The sequence below is a fragment of the Littorina saxatilis genome, linkage group LG11, assembly GCF_037325665.1.
Source record: "Littorina saxatilis isolate snail1 linkage group LG11, US_GU_Lsax_2.0, whole genome shotgun sequence".
Classification (NCBI taxonomy): domain Eukaryota; kingdom Metazoa; phylum Mollusca; class Gastropoda; order Littorinimorpha; family Littorinidae; genus Littorina; species Littorina saxatilis.
Genome location: NC_090255.1, coordinates 14,939,478 through 14,966,305, shown reverse-complemented (window position 1 = coordinate 14,966,305; position 26,828 = coordinate 14,939,478). Strand labels below are relative to the sequence as shown.

The window sequence follows — 26,828 nt, the reverse complement described above, 5'->3', positions numbered from 1 at the left end:
TGGTTTTCATGGTTCAATAATACCAGTGTTGGTGTAAGTCAGTCTGTCAAAGTTATAACATTTTTCTTTCAGACATTTTTCAAACATGTTCACATTGCCACAAATAATGATAAACTGTATCTTTTTCTAATTCACAAAAATTACATACATTACTTGTGACAACCCCCATGTCTTTCAATATTGCATTAGTCACTAAAACCCTATTATTTATTTTAATTTGGAACCATTGTAGTTTTACCTCTTGTATTTTCTTTGTTTTGTAAAAGACTTTATTCCAATCAATTTCAGTTTCAATGATGTTTTCCCAACTTTGACATGCTTTTGGGACACATGTATCAGTTTTTCTTGGCTAGTGACTTTCATTAAGTTACTCGCCAGGCAAGTTAATTTGTTTAGAATTGGTCATCCCTGTTTTGCACAATGAAGAGAATTTCTAATCAGGCACTTACTTTCTGTATCCTTATCTGTATGTGTTGCAAGATAATTTCTGTTTACTTTACACCAGGTTCACTGCATACTTTAACCAGATGTGAACATCAGCGACTCAGACTGAAACTTCGCATGACACAAACTCGATTTGTCACTGAAGAGAGCCACCTTAGAATTGGTGATGTCAAATTGTTCGAAAACAAATTGCTTTATTTCTTCAAAATTCGTCATGTTTGAGTGATGTGTTGTTTCTCCAGATGGTTGCGATGCGAACCTAACTTGTGGTTTATGCACAGTTTAAAATAGAAGCTGAGAAATATGCAGTGGAATGATTGGACTACTTTCAAGCACGGCCTTACCAAAATTGCACACTGTTAACAAGCTTTGCCCTGCATGGGAAGTTAGTAGACTTAGCATTGAGTCCAAAAAACAACACATTCCTGACCGCAAAAAAAGTGTACAAACAAAAATTACACAATGTTCTATTGAACTCAAGTTGGGAATCCCTCGCGCCTTTCTTTGTCAAGTGGGGCACTGAGGGGGTCTCGGCAAGCCTCAACCCCCGTAAGAGCCCCACTAAACAAAGAAAGACGCGAGGAATTCTGGAGATGTAGTGGGGTGTGTGTGTGTGTGTGGGAGGTGGAGGGGGGTGGGTAAGGCCCAGTGTTGCAACTCAAGACCCACCAGTGTGTATGGAGTCATAGGATGGCGGTGGCTCCGTGGGCCAGTGAAGTGCAGGGATAGAAATACCTGACTCAGCTCCCTCCAGATCCCTCACGTCCAGGCCACTGACCCCCCTGGCTGCTGACGATGCTCGGCGAATCAACTCACGCACCGTCATGGTGCTGCAACCATCCAATCAAACGCAGGGTCAAAGGGTCGAACCATGACCGAGCAAAACTTGGTTTCAGTTAAAACAACCATGAAACTATTTTTTACTGTTCTAAAATACAACCGAACACCAGCTCTGAACTACTGACTTTTTTTCAAATGCAGTCTGTATATCTTTTCATACAGCCTTTCAAAATGACAAACGTTCAAATACAAAAACAAAACTCTCCGGGCTAATGATAAAATGCATGTTCTGACATGATGGTATAACAAGAAGGGCAAAGCCCATACGACTCACATGCTTTACACATTTTTCCTACCAAAATACATGTGACCTTGACCCAAGGTCAAGGTCATCCAAGGTCATGCAACACAAAGCTGTTAATTCAAGACATAGGAAGTACAATGGTGCTTATTGGCTCTTTCTACCATGAGATATGGTCACTTTTAGTGGTTCACTACCTTATTTTGGTCACATTTCATAAGGGTCAAAGTGACCTTGACCTTGATCATATGTGACCGAATGTGTCTCATGATGAAAGCATAACATGTGCCCCACATAATTTTTAAGTTTGAAACAGTTATCTTCCATAGTTCAGGGTCAAGGTCACTTCAAAATATGTATACAATCCAACTTTGAAGAGCTCCTGTGACCTTGACCTTGAAGTAAGGTAAACCAAACTGGTATCAAAAGATGGGGCTTACTTTGCCCTATATATCATATATAGGTGAGGTATTGAATCTCAAAAACTTCAGAGAAAATGGGAAAAATATGAAAAATAGCTGTTTTTTAGGCAACATTTATGGCCCCTGCGACCTTGACCTTGAAGCAAGGTCAAGATGCTATGTATGTTTTTTGGGGCCTTGTCATCATACACCATCTTGCCAAATTTGGTACTGATAGACTGAATAGTGTCCAAGAAATATCCAACGTTAAAGTTTTCCGGACGGACGGACGTCCGGACGGACGGACGGACGGACGACTCGGGTGAGTACATAGACTCACTTTTGCTTCGCATGTGAGTCAAAAATGCCTACACAATTCTTATTTATTAATGCACACATAATGCAGACATTTCTTATTGTTATGCTGGGGATCAGTCTTCAGAGAGAGAGAGAGAGAGAGAGAGAGAGAGAGAGAGAGAGAGAGAGAGAGAGAGAGAGAGAGAGAGAGAGAGAGAGAGAGAGAGAGAGGGAGAGGGAGAGAGAGAGAGAGAGAGAGAGAGAGAGAGAGAGAGAGAGAGAGAGAGAGAGAGAGAGAGAGCATGTATGCGAATACAAATAAACTTTATTGTCATGAAACCTATTGTCTATAAGACACGCACACAAAAAAGACCAACATGAACTCAAATTCCCAAAAAAAACTATTTTCTAAAATAACTGTCAGTATTTACAAGCAGAAAGGAGGAGTAGCAGCCCCTGAAACTGCAGACACATTTCACAACATTCTGGTATGTCGCATAACAACAGAACTAATATCTCAAATGACTTAAGATTTCGTGTGTAGTTTACGACATGTGTTAGCACAAATCTCCGAAAGTTTGAAGGCAATGCGTTGTCGAGTTACTCAAATGTACCATTTTTTGTCTCATTACCCGCTAAAACGGCTTCAAAAACTGCATTTTATCCCTTCTGAGAGGATTGACTCCTACACCGCTCTGCATGCCTTAGCGTCCATGGTAGACAAGATATATGAACAAAACTGACTGTTTTGGATGCAGATGTGATTGTTCTGTCTAATGACATGCTAATCATGGTTCGATTTAGTTGTTCTGATTTGCTGTCGATTTTATCGCGGGAACCTTGATTTTGCGAATTTGATGTTGGGGGGTGTCTGTGTTGTAGGTTCCACTGTATCGACACTACGTCATGTAAACTCACTCTTTTTTCTTTTTTTTCTCTCCAAAATTTTAATCAATCAATAAACACGTGATAACAAACATGGTAACTGTGTGTTTTCTGTTTGTACACATACTTTCTCATTTACATGCTTTACCTTAAATCAGAGACAATAAACAATTTGTTTCTAATTAATAAAACGTCAGACTAACGAAATCTCATAACAACATGATTTCCAAAAATAATTCTGAATAAGTTAGGGGAATAAACGGCCTTTCCAGTCTTATAATTGGTTTTACGATAAACGGCCTCATCAGAAAGATCTGCCCTCAAACGCATGTGTAAAGTTTTTTATGACGATTAGTGTAGAACTGCATTTATTCTTACAGTGATGATTGTGCTAAAAACCTTTCCAAGGGTACAGGGTACTTGTTAATGTTATTCCACGATAATCATTTGTATCTGTTGGATTATCGCCTTTGTATAATGGAATACTTATACCATTCTTCCAATTTGCTGGATGAACGCCTGTCATTAAAACAATATTAAATATTTTGTGAATAAGCGATAACAAGTTTGGAACTCGCTTTAATAATTTCATTAGTTATTCCATGTTTTCCTGGAGATTTGTTATTCTTTTGATAATTAACATGCATCTTTAATTTCTTTGTCAGAAATTGTTCTATCCATTATACATGCGTGCGTGTGTCTGTGCACCTAAAGGTGTGTGCAAGATGTACATGGTTACCTGCGACTAGAGGGCTCGTCACTGCGCTGTATGGAGGTCAAAGCATCCACAGCACTGTTGACCGCGTCCAGTGTAGAACTGAAGGCTGCCCCACTGCTCATCATACTTGGCTCTGAACACAGAAAAAAACCAGTTGTCTGTCTCTAAACCACCAACAAACATCGTCACCATAATGAAGACACTCCAACAGACAAAGAGGTATACCCCACACTGCAATACACGTTTTCTTGAAATTACTGTATCAGAGCAAGAGCCCCTTTTATTGATGCAAGCTTTTCAAAGCGAGGTGAAAGAAACTTAACACCAGAGACTGAAGATGAAGAGTACACAGAGACGATGCAAGCCGTACAGAAAAATGAGACGGGAAGCCCTGTGGCGCCACCACGCAGAACTCTGGAATTGCCTACTTTCACTTTCCGCTATAGTAGCCATAATGTGGAGCACATACCAACATGAAAGCATAGTGGTAGATGTTGTGCAGCCATGAACTGCACGAATTCTCATTAAAAAGGATTAAGAATGTTTAAATTTCCAAAAGAAGAGAACAAGTAAGGATTTTTTTTCTTTTTTCCTTTTGTTTGTTTTTAGAAAATAAAGGTGGCAACACGTCAAACTGCGTGTATTCTACCTAATCTGAGACTGTAGCGACACACATTGTACTTGCAACAGTGTCTAAACAGTCCAAACTATGCATGTTGATAAGTTTTACATGTATAAGATTTAATTATTCCTCTTCTTCTTTCTCTCATTTCTGCATGCAAAGTCGGGGGACTCTGTCCGATTAAACTGAATTCGCTTGCATCGATCAAGGCGGTTACATTTCATTGATTTTTAGATCACAGATCCGGGCCTTACCAGAATTTTACAGAGCTATGTACTGAAGAACCACTATCAATTATGAAGACACTTTTCTTCTTCGGAAAATTGTGTCAACCAGAATAAAGGAACAGATTTATTTGCAACACTTTTCCAAAGCATTAGTATGTAATAGGTTGAAGGTGCTGGGAAGACGCCAAATTGCCTTACTTCCCGATTCAACCGAGATCTATTACGTCGAAATCAATTTATTCCCGATATATTTTCTCAGGCTGAACTAGGAATTCAGAATGTGTTGGTATCTCCAGGTTTTACCACAAGCGAATGATAACTAGAAGTTAGTATACCCCTTCATTGGCTCTGTCGACGCCAGTTTTTAACCACTTGCTTCCCTTTATATAATAAACCGACCATAGGGCGTCGGCGTCCCGAACTAAATCCTTTGTATTTCAAAAATATTGAATTCTGGGCAGGGAAATCCTTTTGAAAAATGATGACAGAGCCTTTAGGCAATTGGTCAATGCATTTCGGAGCCGGACTACAACATAATGTCGGTCACACTTGAAATTAATGCTACTTAAAATTGCTTTTCATACGAAGTATACGGGCGCATAGGGTCAGTTATCAACTTACTTAACCTCGAGTGAGATCGACAGAACTTACAGTACACAAATACGAACCAAAAAACTCAGAAACCGAGGAGTAGACACATGCTCGAGAACTCACGTGAAACGTTCAAAGTTGAACATTCTATTTTCACCCTGTGCCAGATTGGCTTAGTAGTGTGTTTGCCCACAAACCCAGCGGTCACGGGTTGGATACGCAGAGTTGGCAAGAATTTTTTTTTTTAATGTTTTCTAATTTTACAACTTTGTGGGTAATTTTTGAACTCGTTATTCTTGTATTTTATTCATTTTAATTAATTCCAAAGGTTTGACTGATGTATTGAAGATCTAATTTTTTTAAGGGGAAACAGGGTAGGCAAACACTTTTTTTGGTTTTTTTGTTTGCTGCTTGTTTGATTTTTGCAAGCAGAATAACTTAATTAAGAGAAACCATTTTAAATTTTGAGTGAAAAGCAATTTTTTTTGGTTTTATTCTCCAAAAACTGAGAAAAACATCATAAAATGTGCTTATTTTTAAAATGTTGCAGTTTGTGAACCAGTGCATGTTTTGATCTAATTTTTCTTCTTTGCAGCGATATGTGTGTGTTTAATAATTCTGTGCATGGAAAATGAATTCAAAGCAAAATATGTTTTTGATTCAGCATTTTCAGTTATTGGTTCAGTCCGGATAAGAAATTATGAATCAGAACCAAACTGTCAGACTCATAAATCACAACCAATGCACTGAACTCTTATTCCATGCACAGAACTGATGCTGTACAAATCATAAACAACATATACAAAATTGGAACAAATCCATCTAGCCATTCAAAAGTTGCAACATTTTAACCCCTTCACTGCCACAGTATAACAGCATTTTCAACACGTGGTAGCAACTTTAGCAACTTATCCGAACGGTCTATGGGAAAGAACTGTGTTTAGAACCCCTACAAGTTGTTGGACAGTGGTTACCTCCCATTTAGTTTTCAGAAATGTCCTGAAATGTTGTTGACACAAATCCCACGTATGATTATGGGCGTACGACAAACTGAAAATGACCATGTATTACATACGGGGTGGGCAGTGAAGGGGTTAATTACCACATTTTGTCTCAAATTACATGTAGAGAAAACAGCATGTAAAAGAGTCCCACCAGTACCTCGGTAAACTAGTACCACAGTAGAGCTTGAATTAATGGGGTGGTTTTTTTAATCAGAATAACACTTTAACTATGAAGGGGAAATGATTTGATAATCAAATTATCTGATTTTTTTTATTTAAAAAAAAAATCATATGAAAACATTAAAAAAGTCTATCAAATAACCAAAGGGAAGTAATCGCTCTTAATGCATACGACATGTGCAATAGAGTAAGCGAGAGTTGTACGGAACCTTTTCTCCTGGCACCTGAGAGAATCACAAGCATTGAAATGAACAAGCGACTTTCATCCTCAAAAAAGGATGATCACCGCAAGCTCATATGCTCATCAATTATCTGTGTTTGTGCTGATATGAAAATATTGATCAGAACCAAACTGTCAGATTCATAAAAACCCAACGGATGCACTGATTTCTTATTCCATTGCATAGAAATGATGCTTCACAAATCATCAACAACATTACATATATACACAAATGGAACAAAGCTAGCAAGCCATTCAAAAGTTGCAACATTTTAATTACAGTATTTCTGTGCTTAATCCTTAAACACCGCAGCAATTTTCTGTAAAGCTGAATGTCCCTTTCCAAGTTCATGTACCAACATGGTCATAAGCGGATTATTTTAAATGCAACTTTACCACCCGAAGAGTTGCAAACACCAGGAGAAGAGTAAACAACTGCAGACTTGAATGGACACTCATATGCACTCTAGATGCAGGGCCTGTGCAAATCCTTGGGCTGATGCATCACATTCTTTCATAATCAGACTGCTATCAGACAAGCATTCAGTACAGGATAGACCTTTCAGCAATAGATTGAGCTGATCAATGTTGACAAAAGCCGAACACATGTCAGCGTTGCACAGTACCAGTATCCATATCTGCTTGTGATGGGTCAGAAGATGGCAAAGTATCTGTATCTTCTTATGGTTGGTCAGAAGATGGCAAAGCTGATGTTTCTGCTGTGGAAGAGGGTAGTTCCGGTTTAGCAAACTTTTCCATCAGGTCAATCTTTCTCCTCGCTGCCACCACAGGAGGACTGGCTCTCCCCTTGCTCCAACCTAATAAATACACGAACACTGATTTAATATTTGATACCACTGTCCATGGTTTTTGTGTGTAATAAGCTGCAAATGTTAAGACTCAATATAAACGTCAACAAGTGCTTGTACTTTATTTTGCTAATGACCATGTCACATGGGGTGTACCTCAACGTTTTGGCTAGGCCCGTAAATCAGAAATCCCAATCGGCCCCGAACCACTGAACCAGGCGGGTTTTCTTACAACCACATCAGCGGCCCGTACCCACATATGTCGGTTGACGAACACACACACACACACAAAAGACATTCATTAATTTAACAGTGACTCATACTAATAATGCATACATCATTACATGTGGATTTGCACTACTTATTAATACCCAAACACACACAACTTAATGACAAAAAAGTGTATGTTTTAATATATATAATAATAAATAATTGAAAATAAAAGCAGCCACGAAAAAGCAAAAGAAATCAAAGTATTCTCACCCTGTCACACACTAAACCTCACGGAAGGTTATCCCATATATACATACCGGCCCCTATCACACAATTTACATGTCAAGTTTACTATGGGATTTGAGTAACCACACAATCACATACACACAGGAACTAATACTGAAACTAGCTGAATTATTTTCTTTCTTTCTTTATTTATTTTCATATTTTTCTTTTAAAATTAATTTATTTCATCACACTTGCTATGTATTTGCTTGTTTCTTGTCTGTTTTGTGCGTGTGTGTGTGTGTGTTCTGTGTGTGTGTATACATTTTCAGATTTCCTAAACCTAGCACTGTTTGCAGGTGATCTTTATGCTTTTGATTCATGAGTTGCATCCCCAGTCCTTTAGTTTAACTCTTTTTACATTTAATCAAGTTATGACTAAATGTTTTAACATCGAGGGGGAATCGAGACGAGGGTCGTGGTGTATGTGTGTGTGTCTGTGCGTGTGTGTGTGTGTGTGTAGAGCGATTCAGACTAAACTACTGGACCGATCTTTATGAAATTTGACATGAGAGTTCCTGGGTATGATATCCCCGGACGTTTTTTTCTTTTTTTCGATAAATGTCTTTGATGATGTCATATCCGGCTTTTCGTGAAAGTTGAGGCGGCACTGTCACGCTCTCATTTTTCAACCAAATTGGTTGAAATTTTGGTCAAGTAATCTCCGATGAAGCCCGGACTTCGGTATTGCATTTCAGCTTGGTGGCTTAAAAATTAATTAATGACTTTGGTCATTAAAAATCTGAAAATTGTAAAAAAAAAAATTTTTTTTATAAAACGATCCAAATTTACGTTCATCTTATTCTCCATCATTTTCTGATTCCAAAAACATATAAATATGTTATATTTGGATGAAAAACAAGCTCTGAAAATAAAAAAAATATAAAAAATATGATCAAAATTAAATTTCCGAAATCAATTTAAAAACACTTTCATCTTATTCCTTGTCGGTTCCTGATTCCAAAAACATATAGATATGATATGTTTGGATTGAAAACACGCTCAGAAAGTTAAAACGAAGAGAGGTACAGAAAAGCGTGCTATCCTTCTCAGCGCAACTACTACCCCGCTCTTCTTGTCAATTTCACTGCCTTTGCCATGAGCGGTGGACTGACGATGCTACGAGTATACGGTCTTGCTGCGTTGCATTGCGTTCAGTTTCATTCTGTGAGTTCGACAGCTACTTGACTAAATGTTGTATTTTCGCCTTACGCGACTTGTTTTTCTTTGGTGAAGTCAATTGGATCTATTTTTTTTATTCCTTAGTTAATGGAAAAGATTTGACAACAATATTGCTGTCAATGATAGGTTGGTCAGCCATGCTGGTGTAAACCAATCCTTTAGAATTAAAGAACGCTCTCCAGTAGGGTACTTATTTTCCTACGGTCAATGACCAGAAACAGAAACTGTGTCAGTCGTACATCGCTCAGATGCTGCTTCTCAGTTTGAAGCGAAGAACAATAAAATAGGGGTTGTGAAGACTATACCACAGAGATGATCGAGGGAGGGGGCAGGGGGGGGGGGGGGGTGCGGCGGCGGCATGATCAGTAAATTGGATCAAGAAACCCGCAAAATACTTCAAACACAAACTGTTTATCATTTACCTGCAAACCCTAACACATTCTTACAACAACAACATAACAATGTGCAATAAATCACGTTGTCAAACAAACAAGATCGAAAAGAGAAAGAAGCAAAACCCACCTCGTCGAGTCAAGTCTTAGAATGTTGTCTGCTTCAATGCGATCATGTTGGTTCATTTCGCAGTGTTGTTACTTCCTTCTACTGTTCGCTGCTGCTGGTTCATCTTTCTCTGATATTTCTTGCCACTATGCCGAACATTTTCAATGTTAGGGTTGTTCTCCGCAGCTCAAAACTTTGAAAAATGCTGCTGAATCGGTGAAAAAGTCATGGATTTGTTGACACCGGGGACTGATAATATTTTTTTATCATTTTTTTTCTTCTTTTTTTCTCTTTTTACATTTAGTCAAGTTTTGACTAAATGTTTTAACATAGAGGGGGAATCGAGACGAGGGTCGTGGTGTATGGGTGTGTGTGTGTCTGTCTGTCTGTGCGTGTGTGTGTGTGTAGAGCGATTCAGACCAAACTACTGGACCGATCTTTATGAAATTTGACATGAGAGTTCGTGGGAATGATATCCCCGGATGTTTTTTTCATTTTTTCGATAAATACTTTTGATGACGTCATATCCGGCTTTTTGTAAAAGTTGAGGCGGCACTGTCACATCCTCATTTTTCAATCAAATTGATTGAAATTTTTGTAAAGCAATCTTCGACGAAGGCCGGACTTTGGTATTGCATTTCAGCTTGGTGGCTTAAAAATTAATGAATGACTTTGGTCATTAAAAATCTGAAAATTGTAATAATTTTTTTTTTCATATAAAACGATCCAAATTTACGTTCATCTTATTCTACATCATTTCCTGATTCCAAAAACATATAAATGTTATATTTGGATTAAAAACAAGCTCTGAAAATTAAAAATATAAAAATTGTGATCAAAATTAAATTTCCAAAATCGATTTAAAAACAATTTCATCTTATTCCTTGTCGGTTCCCGATTCCAAAAACATATAGATATGATATGTTTGGATTAAAAACACGCTCAGAAAGTTAAAACGAAGAGAGGTACAGAAAAGCGTGCTATGCAGCACAGCGCAACCACCCCCGCGCTAAACAGGCTCGTTAATTTCACTGCCTTTTGCACGAGCGGCGGACTACGGTCATTGTGAAAAAATGCAGTGCGTTCAGTTTCATTCTGTGAGTTCCACAGCTTGACTAAATGTAGTAATTTCGCCTTACGCGACTTGTTTTTCTTTTTTTCTCTTTTTTTCCGTCCTTACACCTGTTCCTTTGTCCCGTTGTGCTCTCACACCGCCCCGTCCCTGCACTCGCAGCTCCAACCACCTCTGAATTTCGTTCCGCTGCCAGACTTGTCGATTTTACAGACACTCCAGGGGGGGATGTCGGGTCGCTGCGGTAGGCTACCCTCGGAAGATGACACTGCACTTCTGCTGAGTCACTTCGACGGTGTTCAATAGTGGGTCTGTCTCGAGCTAACGGACGCAGCCCACTACCTACTATGCCCCCTACAAACGACATTGACTTTAAGTCGCGGAGCCAGACTGAGTGAGCGTCCCCTCCAGAGAGCAGACCGCCACCACGTCCTCCGTCGACCCCCCAGAACGTCACACGTTGAAGACTGACAGCAGAACTACTATTCAGGGAAGGATCGAACAGGAACACTAAGACCAAGGTCACCATGAGAGCTCCGGGCATGAAAGGCCACAAGAGCAAGGACAATATATTTTGGATGATTAATGAGATGAGGATGATTATGATGATGGATTTCCAATTTGGTTTTTGAGACTACGTGACAGGGCAGCACTCTACGCTTACTGTCATAATATATCCTGGAGTCAACCAGACCCGAGAACTGCCGCACCTGGGGTGTTGGTCAGGTATACAGAACCTGAGCACCCTCAAAGTCGCATTCGTTAAGTGAATGACACTCGGCTGTGTGATCCCAGCCTTCCCATAGGAACCATAGCACTTCCACTCTGGGTAGGAGCCGACCGTAGGCCGAAAAACCCACATGACCCTGATGGGATTCGAACCCACAACCTCCCGGCCCGCAGCCCGATGCGCTAACCACTGCGCTACGGGGGCCGGTGGACTGATAATAGTTGTCTACTGCGCTTGCACGGCTGCTTCTGAGCATGCGCCAAATGCCTTTGCCTTACATATATTTGCATATAATTAATTCCGGGGTTTCAGTTGGAACGGATTCTCTCCCTTTGTGCCTATGTCAACGGAAATTCCCCAACGGTGATGACGTCATCTTGAAGAACGGAAATTTCCACACAGTTTGAACAGCGAAGGGCCATGTCATGTGCGCACATTTACCAGCACGGAGTATCCAAAGCAGACCATTTTTTCGATTTTTTTGATAAAACACAGACAAAAACAACAAAACATCGGTTTCAAAATGGTTTTATTTACATGAATACATGTCTAAAATGATAAAAGCAGATTATTGAATGCATTCCAGGATGTTCAAAGGTGTGAAAAATGGAACAACCCCAAAAAGGTGTATGAGACCAAAAATAACTCATTTTGCCTGCCTGGTCTCCCCTTAAGGGTTGTATAATTATCGAGTACCTCTGGTGAATGATTTTCCAGAATTACTCATTCTATTTTAAGTAATGTCAGCTTTTGGGGAAATCCCGATGGGTGATTGTATCAACGCGCGTCGACTGAATGTAATGGTGGTTCACAGTCCACTTCTACAGTGGAACCCCCTTTTTAAGACCCCCCAGTTTCAGACTTCCTCCCTTTTAAGACCTTGTCTTTTATCATTTTTTTTCATTAGCCCTGAATTTACCCCCATTTTAAGACTCCCTCCTTTTTAAGACCTGAATTTCTCAGATTTTTGGAGGTCTTAAACGGGGGGTTCTACTTTAGTTTAATCCACTTCTGGTTTTACTGAAGAAAGGGGTAAGACAGTCCCTTGACACTGGTTCACTCTTCACTCAAATATTGTGCCAAGACAAAATCTTGACAGATGCTAGCGGGCATCTCTGCTTTCACTTCTTCTCTGCCTCGTCTCCTGCTTATTTCTCTGAACTTCTCACTGTATACACTCCTGCTAGACAACTCCGCTCCTCTTCTGATAGCCGCACCCTAGTCATCCCACACACAAAATCAAAAGCATATGGACAACGCACTTTTGCATTTTGCGCATCTACTCAATGGAACTCTCTCCCCTCTCACATTCGCCACTCTCAGTCAGTACAGTCATTCAAGCGAGCACTCAAAACTCACCTCTTCCAGAAACACAACTCCTAAAGTCGCAACATTTTGCCATCCTGTTCTGTAACGGTTCCATCTCTATTCAGCTTGTTATTTTTGTCTTTTGTTTTAAATTATTATAAATATAATTTCTCACTGCAGTAGTCCTTTAACTTTAACCCTTAGCTGTAAGCTAGATATGCACAAGTCATGTCGGTGCCACATAATGCTGACACACATGTTCCTGTGCATAGTTTATGGATAACGTGTAGTTGGGAAGTTAAGAGTAGAAATAATTAGTATTTAGTGTAGGAGGAGGGTTGGGGGTGGGTAGGGAGGGGGTGGGTATGGTTTACTTTGAGCAGGTCGGTTTCAGTTTTAATAAACAATTCTAGAGAATTGTGTATCTTATATTTGAGTCTTTTGTGTTTTAGACATTGATGCATTTAATAGTTTTAACGAGTTGCCTTTTGTTTTATCATTCTGGTGTTTATCTAGATGTGCTGTGTATCTTATAAGAAGTTCTTAAAAGTTCGAAGTTATTTTAGCATATAGGTTTTTTTATGGTCTTAACAGTTAAACATGTATTACGTTATCATTAAGATTCATGCTTTGTTAGCACTAAGCAGTTGTTTTAATCAGTCTGGTTTTCTCTTGTTTTCATCTTATGAACATTCTAAATGTTAGACTAACTTATTGTCTTGTACAGAATAACAACTGTGTGAATGGTGCTATACTGAATGAAAGAGTGTGACATGAAGTTCTTGTACATCATTGTAAAGAGTGTGAATGACATTTTAGTTTTAGATGTCAAGCGCTTAGAGCAAGCCTTTTTAACGAAAGTTTTTGATTTAGCGCTATATAAATGTTCTTCTTATTATTATTATTATTATTTGGTTAATCATGAGTTGCAGATTGGGTTGGAAAGAATACTTAAAGGCACTGGGTTGGAAAGAATACTTAAAGGCACTGGGTTGGAAAGAATACTTAAAGGCACTGGAAGGGTATCAAGGTAAATAAAGCTGGGCAGTTAGAAGCAAGGGTTAGAGATGTGCAAAAAAGGGATACAGTAGTCCCTTCCATTTCCGGCCCTTTCGTGGGCGTGAACCTGCCCGGAGCGGCCAATGAGTTTTCCTTCTATAATTGACTCTTAATGGCTGTTAACCTGTCTGACGCGGTCAACGGTCACTGATTTTTGCCCAAAGGTGCCCCTCTTACTCAACAGGAGCGGCCACTTAACGGCCACTTGTCACTTTCGCGGGCGAGCGCCTGTGGTGTGTGTGTGTGTGTGTGTGTGTGTGTGTGTGTGTTGTGTGCACAGACGGCACAGCACGAGCAGACGACATGAATACTTACGCATGCGCAAACTGTAAATACAGACATGCGCATACATGTTCATTTACGGCAGTCACTTCCGGATCGATCACAGCTGATGTGAGTTTGAAACACTTGTTTATCTGACACTCAAATACATATATAATAATCCAAACAACACACATAGAAACATACGAAACAATAGTGTTACACGACACTTGAGATTGCCACAAGTTCTCAAATGTCGTATAGTTGTGTTCTTTTATTCTACGTCGCCCGTCTTCGCAGCAGCAGAAAACAACTCGTCAAAATGAGTTCGAGGATTTATTCAGCATTCAATACATACAACTGCACAACGTAGCAGAACTCAAATAGAAGCTTTTTTAACATTCAAATCGCGCTGGCATATATAGTAAATACTCAATCTCGAGAATATTCCAGACCGAACATGATACAACTACATTATACGAGCCGTGCATGGACTAAACTAGCGACATTCTCTATGACGTACATCAAAAGCGCCGACGCACTTAATCCGAACGAACGCCACGAACTCACGACTAAAACAGCATGGTAAACAACTTGTTTTGACAGGACTAGAAAGTTCACCTGCATTCTCGTCCAAGCATAAATATTGTGTTTACAAAATATAATATCGGTACTTTCCCACAAAGTACAAATAAGTCAACTACATGCAACACACAAAACTGAACCAAAGCTCAGCAACGGTAGCGTTTCCTAACAAATAGCTTAGCCAGGACGATCGAGTTAAACACGCAATTAATTAAGATGTATAAACGAAAGCAAAACTAACAGAGACAATGAATCGGCGGCTCATGGATGATCGCTTTCTTTTCTTCATGAAAACTTGATCGTGTTTTGGGGTTTTTTTTGGAGGAGGAGGGGGCGTGTAATGGACGGCCACCTGATATTTGCGGTCACCTTTGCAATGACTAATGGGTGACCGGATATGGCAGGTACTACTGTATAATATTCACACAATAACCATATTTGATGAGTAAAATGACTGCTTGAATAAAAGAAAATGCACATGAGGTATGGAAAGAGAGTATGAAGTAACTCTGCACAGAATACCCCACAACAAACAGAAGCAAAAGGAATAAAAGAGAAAGGAGAACAGTGCTTGCCAGCCTACTTCCACCGTTGATGGTGTGTCAGGTACAAGAAAGCGGTGAAAGGTAAGAGCACAAGAGCGTGCAAGGGAGAGGAGATGAAGGAGTAGGACAAACAGGGTGGCTCACCCTGGTCGTAGTCTTTGTTAGAGGTGGGGATGCAGGCGTTGACACACATGTGGAGGATGTTGCGGTTGCCGTCACAGTGTTCCTTCGTCACCTCTCCCATTAATTTGCTGCTGTTGCTGGACTCTGAAAATTTCACAACACAGTCAGCATATCATCCCACTTTGCCTCTGACCATCTCACAACAGTCAACTTATCATCCCACTTTGACTCTGAACATCACACATCAGTCAGCATTATCATCTCACTTTGACTCTGAACATTGCACAACTCTTACAGTCGCTACATCATCGCACTTTACCAACAAGTACTAACCACCAGAACACTGTCAATATCACCAATGGCAAACACTGTTAAACTGCAGTCCTAGGATCATTCAAGGATCACTGAATGCAAAACTGTTCACCATGAAAATGCCAACATCATTCACTGGCCAGAAAAGAATATTTCTTTCAGAGGTACAGCCCAAATGTTATACGTAGAAAACATGTTATGGTCAGAAGTAGTCTGTTCAAAAATTATTCAGAATGTGTTCTTAACATACAAAAGTCACGGAATATTATATATGTGGAAGTGCACAATACTGGGCCAAAAAATGAAGACATGAGTCCCAAAAATTAAAAGTGTTTTAAATTCGGTAAAATGTGACTGACCTATACAGAATTCTTAACTCAAGCAGCTGTTAAATGCGTCGCAGAAAAACTGGGGTGTCTAAAATTGAGACGTAAGTTACATGGTGTTTTTACTCTCAAATCAACAGTGTATATATTAGGAGAGTTATTTTGCCTGTATAATGTAATTGTCAGGATCTCTAGAAATGACCCAAGATGCTTTTGATAGGTTGTACATATTATTCAAATGTTTCAGTCCTTACACAATGGACACCGTAACTTATGTCACAACATGTACCTAAGTTTTATAGAAGCATGAAAACTGACACAAAGTGAGATTTTCATGCCTTTAGCCTTATGAAATATGAATGTTTTGTACCAGCGAATTAGAATAACACCATTTTAATCTACATTCAAAAAGTGAATGATGTTTTTCTATCACGGTGATCTCTAATAAAATGTTGCGGAAGTTTCTTGGGACACCATGATTTTGCCGACAACACCCTGCTCTCTGTCTCGTTTTCCTTTAGTATGACAAAATTTCCAACAAATTGTTCAATCTTTCATGCCCTATATTGTTAAGTGAATGCAGGCTGTTCAACCAAAACAAACATCGGCTAAAACAAGCACCAAGTAGCATGTTTTGTGGCGTAAGCAACGCGTTCAAAAGTAAACACGAAATGTGGGTGAAATGTCAGCTCGGTAAAGGACATTTTTGGAAAGGTGAAGGTTGGTAAGAGATATGGATATTTTCCAGCGTTGTGTACACAAATCATTGCAATTTTTGCACACCAGTGCGGCTTTTGAACAGTCAAAATGTGCGAATCATAAGTTACACATGTGACATGGACACCAAATACTGAAAAATGAACACATTCTGCATCTGTTGACAAGTGTGCCATACTAATTGAGTTGTCTCTTATCCCAGTGAAGCTGGAAGGTATCCCACAAACCCTATACTGACTTCAACTGAAGGCATATTTATGCCGATAATATATGATCAAGTAGCATCAAGTTACGAAACTGTGGCTACAGTTGGGGATGAAAAGTTGTTTTTCTTCTGCTAAAAAGTGTGATTAATTTTTGGCATGCTTGCATTTCAGTGTGTGTTGTGTTGTGTTGTGCTGTAATGTGCTGTAATGTGCTGTGCTGTGCTGTGCTGTGCTGTGCTGTGTGTGTGTGTGTGTGCGTGCATGTGTGAGGAGAGAGAGTGCTAGAGGGAGCGAGTTCTTTCTTTCTTTCTTTATTTGGTGTTTAACATCGTTTTCAACCACGAAAGTTATATCGCGACGGGAGGGAGAGAGTGCTAGAGGGAGAGAGGGAGAGTGAGAGAGAGAGAGATAATGTGAGAGCTTAGTATTCACATGTACATTTCTCAAATGTTATTGTTATTTATACAGCAGACTTCCACTAACTCGCGGTCTTTGGGGTCCAAAGATTTTTGATCGCGATATATCCGATTCGCGATGCAGTTTGGGGTCCAATAAAAGGGAAGAAACCGCGTTCTCTTCTGAGTCAGAGAAAAACGCGGTTATTTCCCTTGTTGGTCACAAAAAGCCTGTGAGCGTCATGTTGGCGTGTGTGCGTTTGCCGTGTGAGTGCATGTGTGTGTGCGTGCGTGCATGTGTGTGCATGTGTGTGTGTGCGCACGCACGCCTAGCATGTGGTTGTGCTTCAATGTTCATGCGTATGTGTTACTGCGTTTCTCGCAAGTGTGACGCTTCTGTTGGCAACTAAGTTCTCAAAAGATTAACTGCGATGACACGTTTTCTTTTATCAGCAGATGACGATTTCTTTTCTTTTTTCTCCGACTCATAATGAATACATGTTGGGTTTAGCGCTGGTCTTATATTGACAACATACTATTTGACACCAACTATAGTTAGATCAGAATGATTGGTGGATCAAAATCATTGGTTGACGTTTACGTTTTTAGATGTGTCAGTTACATGGATAAGCTTTTTTTGTTTTGTTTCGCTTTGTGTGAGTATGAGTTGAAACGCGTTTTGTCTTTGGCAGAAAGCATGTAGATTTCTTCTTTGATTGTTTGCTTTTTCTGCCACCTGCTATAACGCAAGAAGCTGAAGCACTTCATGGCGCCTGTAGAAAATCCGGGGCGTCTAGCTGAGATCGCGATTAGTGGGACTCGAGTGTTAAATTGCATGCCTGACTAGATTGCAGAAGACTGAAGCGCAGTTTAAGCACTTGATTGGCGCCTGTGGCCACCCGGACCGTCTAGCAGAGATCGCAATTAGCTGGACTCGAGTGTTCAACTGCACGCCTGACTGGCCATACTGACTGGTCAGACACTTAACCTCTTTAGACACGTGACCAATTTGACGATACCGATCGTGGCATGAAAGTTCTTGACTGAGTGGGGCACGTGCGCGTGAAAGGTTTGTTTTTCTTTTGTTCGCAGGTCTTGATCAACCCGTAATGTACACAACCTGAAAACACACACACACGTAGAACACTATTTGGAGAGACTGGGGGAGAGAAAGAGAGAGAGACTGATAAGATGAAATGACAATTTACTGCATGATGAAAGGCCATCGGACCCAGAGAGAGATAGCGTGGTTATGACAGAAATATTTTTCATGATCTGTACTATTTTTTGGCCTTTACGTGATTTTTTAATTTTTTTAATAATAATAATAATAAATGAGCATTTATATAGCGCAACATCACAACTTTACAATTATGCTCTTTGCGCTTGACACATTAAAAATTAAAACACAGCCATACAAGCATTTACATCTACACTCATAGTCAGCAACGCTTTAATTAAAAGCATACACCATCAAACATACATTACAAAAGATTCTTCCACTAACTAAGTAATAAAAACATGAATAAAATAGGTAGTGAAAACAAGAAAATACCAGCTGAATACCCTTAATCAAACAGAACATGTTATCAACAATACTGAAAACAGCCCTAGATGTTTATATACATTATCACATTATCACTAAAACAACAAATACACTACATGTAGCCTACTGATGGACTGAGAAAACAAAATCAGGGGTTGTATTTCTTGAAGAGGTGCGTTTTAAGTGCTCGTTTGAATGCTTGGGGTGACTGAGAGTGGCGGATGTGAAAGGGGAGAGAATTCCATTGTGTGGGTGCACAGAAAGTAAAAGTGCGTTGTCCGTATGTTTTGGTTTTGGTGTGTGGAAAGGTCGGTCCTGTTTTTTTCGGGGTCCAAGAGGTCGGTCTCCGCGATATAGCCGAATTCGCGATTTAGTGGACCGCGAGTTAGTGGAAGTCTGCTGTACATATCCATTCACAGACCAGTTTACCTAATTGGAACAACTGGTGTATTTTCCACAGAGACTTAAGTGTAATTTCAAAAATATTGAGTATTTTCTTACCAGGTAGAGGTGCTTGTTAATTATGTGACCCACGTAAAACTGTTAGCTGTGAAATTCCTATACAACGTCTGACAATCTCACTTATTGAACACGCTTTCACAACAAAACAATATGGCAGATTTTGATTCTTGTCCGATCACGTATATAATCTAATCCCTTGAAAATATAGACCAATTGTAAGCGCTCACAGAAGCAAACTGGATTGTATCCATGGCCAATTGCGTACACAACCCACATTCAGTTTAGAGACGCAATAAATAAAAAAACTTTTTTTTTTTCATCGTCATACTTTTTTTTTATCAACAAGCGTATCTATCGTATTCTTGGAAACTTAGTGTACAAAATACCGCGAAATTGTATGAGTAAACAGGTCTGCATTCAATAACAAACACCATGGTTGTAATGCTATAAGACGAAATAAGTTCTTGTTCTCTTGTGTGCATGTGTGTGTATTGTTTTTGATTTTTTTAATCTGGCAGTGTAAACTTCCTAGGGAGCTAGCTGATTTCTCTCTCTCTCTCTCTCTTTCAACTTCACCTATCTCTCTCTCTCTCTCTCTCTCTCTCTCTCTCTTTCAACTTCAGGCCCTTCAAGCGTTATTATTCTGATTTGTTTCGTTTTGGTTTCATTTTTCATTTTTCTTTTTGATTTATCTCCCTTTCCCCCTTCTTTTGCGCTTGGAGGACATCATCGCCATCTTCTCTGTTAAGTCGTTTTGATATTTGTATTGTTGTTTTCATTTTTTTAACCTGTTGAAGACCTTTAGGTCGAAACATTGTTCATTGTCATTTGTTTGTATATTTCGTTGCGAGTCCAGTATATTAGGTATTACTCTTGATTTGTCTTTGCTCACAGAAAAGCGGACTGACAGAGAGGGAGATAATAAGCTTTGACTGATGAACAAGAAAAAAAGCACCAACTCACTCAAATCCTCTTCCAGAATTGAAATAACACTCTTCACACGCTCCACTTCACAGCGTAGGATATATGGCATCAGTCGTTGATGCTGGAACAAACAAAGCACCATTTCACTCACACACAGGGTGACCCCCCAAAAAAGATTTGTGGTATGATCATGCTGAAACTGAATATTATGCACATCTTCTTCGTTCATGGGCTGAAACTCCCACGTTCACTCATGCTTTTGCACAAGTGTGTTTTTATGTGTATGATCTTTTTTACTTTGCCATTCAGGCAGCCATACGCCACTTTCGGGGGAAGCATACTGGGTATTTTCGTGTTTCTATAACCCTCCGAACTCTTCGACATGGATTACAGGATCTTTTCCGTGCACACTTGGTCTTCTGCTTGCGTGTACACACGAAGGGGAGTAAGGCACTAGCAGGTCTGCACATACGTTGACCTGGCAGGTCGCAAAAATCTCCACCCTTAACCGACCAGGTGCGGCCGGGATTTGAACCCGCGACCTTCCGCATGCGAGGCCGATGTCTTATCCACTAACAATCCCCAAATTTCTAAAAACATTTTGAAAGAGCACAAAAGTTTAAGAGAAAAAAATTTGACATGCAAACTTGCCACTTTGTGAACGAATCATGCTATACTGAAGTTAATGCATACCAAATATGAACATAATTCAGTCAACAGATGTAATTAGCACTTTTGTGAGTTGCATTTGTGGGGGTCACCCTGTATCATGGATACAAACTTGATTTTTTACCGTTTCTGTGTAGCGGCCAGCTAAATAACATTATGCACACAATATCCTTTGATCACATTTACCAACTACCCATTAAACCATCATCGTTTGAAGTTTAATACAGATTGTAAACACTAAGGTGTAGCATAAAAAACAAAATCAATGTGAATGCTGAAATGTCACATCTTGATATTCTGTGTCAGAGCTGTTGATTATGTACTCACTGATGTGTTGAAACTATGGTGCAAATTTAACAACTGACCTGTAGAGTGAGCGCAAAGATAGCAGTCTTGGTTTTCTGGTTGGGGGCAATGGGGGTGAGGTGGCTGACACGCATGGCAACGCTGGACACAGGGGGCAGGTCCAGCCACAGGGGGTCACGGATGTTGTCATTGCAGTCCTTGGCCAGAGGGTAGATGGTGCCGTTCCCGTCGCACAGCACTACCGGCTGACACTCCTACGACACAGGCAACGTGCACACTGACAATCATACCAACCACACTCCACTTTCCATCATACTCAGCTCTTCTCCTCTATCCTGCTTCATGGCTTCATCATGTTTTTATGGGAAACTCACAGCCACTGCTTTGCAATGTCAGCTGGCAATGATATGCCAAAGCAAGACCATCACCAGTGTCAGTTACTTTACAAAAAACAAAACATGTTTCTTGCCTTTCTTTCTTTATTTGGTGTTTAACGTCGTTTTCAACCGTTCAAGGTTATATCGCGACGGGGAAAGGGGGGAGATGGGATAGAGCCACTTGTTAATTGTTTCTTGTTCACAAAAGCACTAATCAAAAAATTGCTCCAGGGGCTTGCAACGTAGTACAATATATGACCTTACTGGGAGAATGCAAGTTTCCAGTACAAAGGACTTAACATTTCTTACATACTGCTTGACTAAAATCTTTACAAACATTTGACTATATTCTATACAAGAAACACTTAACAAGGGTAAAAGGAGAAACAGAATCCGTTAGTCGCCTCTTACGACATGCTGGGGAGCATCAGGTAAATTCTTCCCCCTAACCCGCGGGGGGATGTTTCTTGCCTGCAAGACTGAAGAAACCATCACATACACTACACTGCGTCTCCCTGAACATTCTCTCTGAACACTGATGATACTATACCAGCACCTTCCTCTTAAACTTAACTCTTACCAGTTCGCTCCCTTACCCATCGTAAGCTTGCCCCCCCCCCTGTAGTTTTCCACTGACCAATTATCTAATTATCGAAAAAAAATTGGTTATTTTACATTGGATGGGTCGGACAGTGGATAAACTCATTTGTCATCATTTTCACGAGTTTTCATTCACAAGCACCTGGCAAATAAATCTCATGTTCCACAGGCAATAAATCCCCGGTTACCATAGTTGCAGGAAGCAGGTTATACATGGATAATCAAAAGCAAACCCAATAGAAACGCTCAGGGATTCTTCGGCTCTTTTCATTGGTGTTTCCCCAGACCTAAACAGACGACACGACACTGCTTTGCAAAGTTCCAAAAACGAACTGGCAAACTGGCAAAAGTAAACAAAAAACAAAACTACTTCATGAAAGGTCATACATTCATCAAAAACAAATGAAACCTAGCGATATGTTTTGTCTTCTTACAGAGTCATGGAGTGCGTGTATCTGTGTTTCGATACACAGACGTTCGGAGAAACACGAACGTCAAGTTCAAGTAAAACGACCCCTGACACACACATTTTGACCCGTGCACAAGACATTGTATCGATAAACGAAACACAAATAAGAAACAATAATAAAAGCAAAGAAAATAGCAACAAGATATGCAAACATCTAACAAAGCCGAGCAAGCAGAATGACAGGTCTAATGAAAAACAAAGAGGTACTGAGTCGGAAACAAGATCGCGATTCTTTCCTTCGCTGCACGACGCAAATCTTCTGTGACCTTTGACCAAACGTAGCTTCCACATTCGATCACTCAGCTTAATATTTACAACAGAAAGCCGAGGGGTGGAATACCGAGATGAACCTACAGAACTGTGCATCCTCAAACCTGACATATTCATCCCAACATTTAATGAACTCAAAAACACAGAAAGTTGCTTTCACACGCCAGCTCATTCTGATAATCCTCGCTCCACGGCTATCGTTGATTGCCAGTGGTTATCAAACCGGGACTCGTGTGGTTATCAGCACGGAACCCGTGTTTCAAAGCATGGCTCCCTGGGTTGATTGTGCACTTATTTTCTCACTACCAAAATGATGACAAAAACGATGTTTGGTGATTTGTTGACAGACCAGCTTTTTTGTCGGTCCTCGGCCTTGGTCAATAAATATGAAACAAAAGACGATATGCTCCCCCTCGGACCGACAAAAAAGCTGGTCTGTCAACAACCCATCAAACATCTTATAATGTTACACACTTTATGACAGAAACAAGCTGGTTTTTGGCTCACGTAAGTGTAGCCTATGCGATGATAAACTTTGTCTGTCTGTGCGTGCGTGTGTGTGTGATAGAAACTTTAACATTTCCGAGTCTATGGATTACGTCAGTCTCGGTCAAAAGTGTTCGACGTGTGTGATAGAAACTATTTGAAGACGTCACATTATGACGTAAGAGGGTTAGACGTCACGCAAAGGAATTACTGAAAGTCTCGGTCATTGTTATTGTGAGCGGGCCGAGACTACTTGGCAGATCCAGGGTCTCGCTTTCTTGCACAGTTTCACCTATGCTTACTCTGTGTGTGTGTGTGTGTGTGTGTGTGTGTGTGTGTGTGTGTGTGTGTGTGTGTGTGTGTGTGTGTGTGTGTGTGTGTGTGTGTGTGTGTGTGTGTGTGTGTGTGTGTGTGTGTGTGTGTGTGTGTGTGTGTGTGTGTGTGTGTGTGTGTGTGTGTGTGTGTGTGTGTGTGTGTGTGTGTGTGTGTGTGTGTGTGTGTGTGTGTGTGTGTGTGTGTGTGTGTGTGTGTGTGTGTGTGTGTGTGTGTGTGTGTGTGTGTGTGTGTGTGTGTGTGTGTGTGTGTGTGTGTGTGTGTGTGTGTGTGTGTGTGTGTGTGTGTGTGTGTGTGTGTGTGTGTGTGTGTGTGTGTGTGTGTGTGTGTGTGTGTGTGTGTGTGTGTGTGTGTGTGTGTGTGTGTGTGTGTGTGTGTGTGTGTGTGTGTGTGTGTGTGTGTGTGTGTGTGTGTGTGTGTGTGTGTGTGTGTGTGTGTGTGTGTGTGTGTGTGTGTGTGTGTGTGTGTGTGTGTGTGTGTGTGTGTGTGTGTGTGTGTGTGTGTGTGTGTGTGTGTGTGTGTGTGTGTGTGTGTGTGTGTGTGTGTGTGTGTGTGTGTGTGTGTGTGTGTGTGTGTGTGTGTGTGTGTGTGTGTGTGTGTGTGTGTGTGTGTGTGTGTGTGTGTGTGTGTGTGTGTGTGTGTGTGTGTGTGTGTGTGTGTGTGTGTGTGTGTGTGTGTGTGTGTGTGTGTGTGTGTGTGTGTGTGTGTGTGTGTGTGTGTGTGTGTGTGTGTGTGTGTGTGTGTGTGTGTGTGTGTGTGTGTGTGTGTGTGTGTGTGTGTGTGTGTGTGTGTGTGTGTGTGTGTGTGTGTGTGTGTGTGTGTGTGTGTGTGTGTGTGTGTGTGTGTGTGTGTGTGTGTGTGTGTGTGTGTGTGTGTGTGTGTGTGTGTGTGTGTGTGTGTGTGTGTGTGTGTGTGTGTGTGTGTGTGTGTGTGTGTGTGTGTGTGTGTGTGTGTGTGTGTGTGTGTGTGTGTGTGTGTGTGTGTGTGTGACGGAGTGATTGAGTTTGTGTTACTGTTTTTGTCGATTTCTTACGTGAGCCTTGAAGGCTTCGCCTCTTGTTTTTTATAAGTTAGTTATAGGAATGCATTATTAGGCCCAAAAAAATAAATAGTCTGTTAACGGTAACATAGGCCAAAAAAATAGGGTCGGTAGGTCGGCACTTTTTTTTTCCCCCCAAAAAAACATATTTTTAAGTTATTTTGCAAAAAAAAATGAATTAAGAGACTTCATTGAACATTAGTGTCAACTTGTAATGTGAATTCAATGTCTTCACTGTGTCCTGTGTAACATTCAACAGCAAGGAGAACACGCACATTTCACTTAAAATGAAACAAAGACAAAAATCTTGTAGTAACAAAAACAGCTGGCAAAAAAAATAAGGGAGCTAACTATCATTTCAGTTCCAAAATCTAAAAAATTGAGATACGAGGTTTGTGAATTACAGCGACGACATTCTTAATGACAATTTAAACAACTTTAAACAATTTAAACAACATGTACATAGTAAGTGACCAACATGTCGTAAAGATAGTTTTTGGACGATTTCACATGTCAGACTTAACATTTTTTTTATTGGACAGAACATACCATGACCTTACCGTAGTATGAACACTTGGAAGCATAATCTGTCAATAACAAGAAAAGCAAATGCTTACAGGACTCTCCTTCGTCATTTCCCATTACAGTGGAACCCCTCTTTTAACACCCCTCCCCCCCAAAATAAGACGTACTCCCAACCCTTTAAGACCCTCCCCCCTCCCCACCCAATAGAAGACTCCCTCTCTTCTTATCCCCCCTCCCCCAACCATCCTACCCAACAGAAGACTCCCTCCCTTTTAAGACCCCCATCCCTGATTGGACCTTTCACCCTATCAAGACCCAATTTTCTCAGATTTTCTATTCATAAACTCTAAAAGGTTTTAAGAATCCTTTTTTAAGACATGATTTTCTCAGATTTGTTTAGGTGTTAAAAGGAGGATTCAACTGTATATTCCATTCCCCCCCCCAAAATAAATAAAAAAAATTTTAATTAAAAAAAACTCTGGATAAAAAAAACCCCTGCTGTTCCAGCTTCACAAAATAATGTTAAACAAAACTTTCACGTCTGACTGATTGACGCAAACTTGATTCTAATGGTCCTGAATCAATCCATAGAGGTTACATGCAGAGTCTCAGTGAATATTAAAAATAATGGTTGAAATTTGCGGATCATGAAAACTGCGAGCTTTAGCAAGCTTTTTCATGACCATGAACTGAGCACAAAATGGCTCCATGGAAGGAGTTCTGCAGCTTGCGGCACTTGTCTGCAGTCAGGTGACCTTCGCCCAAACCCCCAAGCCTAGCCTCCTGTGCCTGCTTTCTCAATGCAGTGCCCATCCTCTTGTGCACATGGTTTACACACTCTCCGGACGGGTCTGTTCTCCCATACGGTTGAAGGGCTGTGAGGGCAGCTAAAGCAACTGAGTCTCAGTCGCTCAGCATGGTCCTGTAGCGTCCACAATGTCTCTCCACAGAGCGTCCCCATAACTTTATTGCTGCCTCCTTCTCCATGGCTTTGGATGAAGCCTCGTAGTTGATGAGGCAATCGGGGGCGTGCTTGACTCGCCAGGCTTCTCTCGCCGCTGTTGGCATATCTTTTGAAGCGTTGGTGGCACATGAGTGGCAATACTTGGATAGCACTTCATAATCAACTACATAATCCAGTCAAAGAGTCTATTACTAGTCTATCACCGACCTCAAGGCGTGGATGGACCTGAATAAGCTGAAGCTTAATGAGGAGAAAACCGAAATGATTCTTGTCTCTCCTAAAAAACATCTCAATCATCCTTCTCTTCCCTCGTCTGTCGATCTCAATGGTTCTTCTATTGCTCTTTCTCCTGCTGTCCGCAACCTAGGTGTCACTCTCGACCAGTCCCTGTCCTTCCATCAGCATGTTGCCAATGTCTGTCGCACTTGCTTCTTTGAAATCCGCTGCATCTCCTCCATCCGTCATCTCCTCACTGAGGATGCCACTAAAACTCTGCTCTGCGCCTTCGTCCTATCCCGACTCGATTATTGCAATTCCATTCTATCTGGCTCTCCCAACT

At 40.6% G+C, this 26,828-nt stretch overlaps 1 protein-coding gene across 1 annotated transcript in view; it reads right to left on the bottom strand.

Moving 5' to 3' along the window:
* LOC138979834 (E3 ubiquitin-protein ligase UBR5-like) overlaps positions 1-26,828 on the bottom strand; it is a gene marked incomplete in the record, with an annotated part of 271,386 nt that overhangs the window by 149,754 nt on the left and 94,804 nt on the right. The window contains 5 exon segments of the mRNA XM_070352585.1: positions 1,114-1,274; positions 3,848-3,959; positions 15,365-15,487; positions 20,271-20,352; positions 21,266-21,460. Coding sequence (XP_070208686.1) covers positions 1,114-1,274; positions 3,848-3,959; positions 15,365-15,487; positions 20,271-20,352; positions 21,266-21,460 — 673 coding nt within the window.